The sequence below is a fragment of the Palaemon carinicauda genome, chromosome 24 (assembly GCF_036898095.1).
Source record: "Palaemon carinicauda isolate YSFRI2023 chromosome 24, ASM3689809v2, whole genome shotgun sequence".
NCBI classification, from domain to species: domain Eukaryota; kingdom Metazoa; phylum Arthropoda; class Malacostraca; order Decapoda; family Palaemonidae; genus Palaemon; species Palaemon carinicauda.
Genome location: NC_090748.1, coordinates 94,569,443 through 94,572,378, shown reverse-complemented (window position 1 = coordinate 94,572,378; position 2,936 = coordinate 94,569,443). Strand labels below are relative to the sequence as shown.

General features: G+C 42.6%; 1 protein-coding gene across 1 annotated transcript; it reads right to left on the bottom strand.

Moving 5' to 3' along the window:
- Positions 1-309: 309 nt before the first annotated feature.
- LOC137617899 (uncharacterized) lies at positions 310-2,301 on the bottom strand. The gene has a single exon (XM_068347845.1). It carries the CDS (start codon positions 1,981-1,983, stop codon positions 439-441), a length of 1,545 nt encoding a protein of 514 aa, XP_068203946.1. The 5' UTR covers positions 1,984-2,301; the 3' UTR covers positions 310-438.
- Positions 2,302-2,936: the final 635 nt, after the last annotated feature.

The window sequence follows — 2,936 nt, the reverse complement described above, 5'->3', positions numbered from 1 at the left end:
CCAGCAAGATCTCCCAAGTCTGGATGACGAGCATTAAAATCTCCCATGTAAACCATACCACGAAGGGTTGGGGCTGGAAGCTTGGCTGTATTTATCCTACCTGGTGCTGCATATACATTGCACAGTCGTATGGTGCCTCCGCCAACAGTAATCTCAAATAATTGGAATGTTGTATCTTCATCCTCAGAGTTTGGGAGAAGTCTATGCTGAATTGAAGTGCGTATATAGGTGATGAGACCATGTCTTACTAAATGGACGTAGGACACATAGCCAGTGAGCGAGGGAGCTTTTTCCCTTGGCTGAGCATTACCAACAAAAGCTTCCTGAATTAGAATAACATCTGGGTGGTGACTATGTACAATTCCCTTAAGTGCAGAAAGTTTTGCCCAGTTTGTAATACCACAGGCATTCCACGAGATGATATTAAGCTTCACTTGGTTATCGAACATGTCCCTTGGAAGAACGGCGACTAGATGAAGAGGCAGTGGTGACACGGGTATGCATTGGTGGTGTATCCCGTGGCAAAGGTCCTGTATGGGGATTAGTAACACTCTCAAGATGTGTAGCAAGTGAGTCAAGTTTCTCAGTTAGTGTAGTAACTGTTGTGATAACAACCTGCTGAGCTTCAACAAGAGATTGTAGTGTGTTATCATTAGTAGCAAATTTAGAAGTTAGATTGTCAAAGGAGGTTACGAGACTGTCAATGCGAGTATCCATGCTCTCTAAACGAGATTCAATGGCTTCAAAACGTGATGTAAGGGAGTCACACCGAGACTTGAGGACATCTACAGCATTACGAAGTGTAGTCACTTGTGAGGAGGCAGTAACAGTGGGTTTGATTGATGGCACTGGAAGCTGTTGTGCAATAAGCTGGTTCGATGCAGAGCCTGAACGCCTGGTACAGCCATGCCACACATTGACTCCAGGCTCATTACATCTCGGGCATTTCCAATGCGAGGAGTCCGGTGTAGGTAGAATTAATGGGGTTGATGTTGATGCTGAAGAACTGTCAACCACTGTGGGTGGTACAGGGGGCCGATGAGGGCAGGTCCGACTGTCATGCTCAGCAGCACAAAATGCACACTTTTCAGGGGCAGCACAGTATCGTGAGATGTGACCGATACCCCAGCATTTGAAACACCATGGCTTTTCGTCTGGCATTCTGCGTAATTCACATGATGGTAGACAAGGGAGGAAGGAGAAGTTAACAAAAGGCGGGGGTGGATCTGGGTGGCTCCAAGTAATGACAATACGATTGATGGACTTCCCATCCTGTAGGAAACGACGTACAGTGTGCACCCCTGTCAGTTCCTTAGCTAATGAAGGGTCTACATCCACAGGATATCGAGTGATGAGATATGTAGGGAACTTACGGGGTCTGTCTACAGCATCCTGAACATCTAACACAAGTGACAGAACCTCACCACCCTTGACCCTATTTATAATATCCAGGCGATGCCTCGAAATGTATACAAATCGAGAAGTGACCGCAGACATTTTAACTTCAGCCAATTCCCGATCGAGGCTGAACATCTTGGTAACCTCTGATAGCCAGCGAAGCTTCACATTAACCCCCGGATTTTCTCTGAATAGGAGCTTTATGTATTCAGAACGTGGAGCAAAGGCAGGGAGAACAGTTTTTGTAGCCATGGTAGGTATAATCTGAATAGTAGGTCTAGGCAGGGAACTATTTAGAACTTTATTTTGAGAGGAAGAAGCATCACACTTTGTAGTTTTAGCAGCAGGGGATAATGGCTCATTACTGCTATCTGAATCATGCTCCATACATCGTTTGTTGGAGGTAGTGGTATGGTCCATGAGACTAGGAGCTGCACCAGCAGGGATCAACTTATGAGATTTAGTAGAGACAAGTCGTGGCCAATGTTCCTGGGTAAGCAGATGCTCTTCAACATTATCATCACTTAGAGCAAGGTCCTCCTCAACATCAGCGAGAGTACCAGGTCCCGAGAATTCCATAGTCATTATCTACTGGTTTTTAACAATCCCAGTATCTGATTTCGTTCGTCTGGCACAGTAACGTTGCCATGACGGGGCTAACCACGTCACACACACTGCACTGCGCATGCGCGGATTAGGAAAAACTTGAACGTAGTGGTGTGGCCAAGTGAACGAGATTTTTAATCCTAAATAAAGTCTAAGTTCAAAAACTCGTAAACACACTAATGTCACAGCACTGATCACTAAGCACTACCACAGCTTTCAGTCAATTCTAGGTGATGTAGATCTCCGTATCTCCTAAATAATCGAGAAAGTTTTCAGAGCACAAAAATGCGCTTGTTGACAGACAAAGTCCAAGATGGCGCCGCCTAAATGAAAGTAACACAAATGCAGCCTTGATGAACTTGGATTGGTCAAAGGCATTTGATCGTGTTGATCATAATTTTCTATTTAGAATACTGCAAAGCTTTGGGTTTGATAATGATGTTGTTAATTGGATTAAAATGTTATATTCAGGTGCTGAAAGTGTATTATGTATAAATGGTCATATCTCTGACCCTTTTCCTGTCAATAAATCTGTAAAGCAAGGTTGTCCATTATCTATGATGTTGTTTATCATTTATCAGGAAGTATTTTACAGAATGATTAAGAAGAGGTTGTTTAATTATGGTTTACAATTGCCAAATGATTTGCATGTATTATTGCTAGGTTATGCAGACGACTCTGTTATAATTATTACTTGTGATATGGCACTAAAGGAATGTTTCAATGTTATCAGAGAGTATGAGAACGCTTCAGGTGCAGTTCTCAATAGAGGTAAAACTTCCATTTTTGGTCTTTGTAACTGGAAAGAGAGGGTAGCATGGATAGATTATGGTTTAAAAGTATTGAAAAGTTGTTGTAAAATTTTAGGCATATATCATAGCAACGATTATCAGCAGAGTCTAGATTTGAACTGGAATATATTAGAAAGTAAC

Excerpts from the sequence above, each read along its gene's own strand:
- LOC137617899 (XM_068347845.1), bottom strand. The coding sequence starts at position 1,983 with ATGACTATGGAATTCTCGGGACCTGGTACTCTCGCTGATGTTGAGGAG.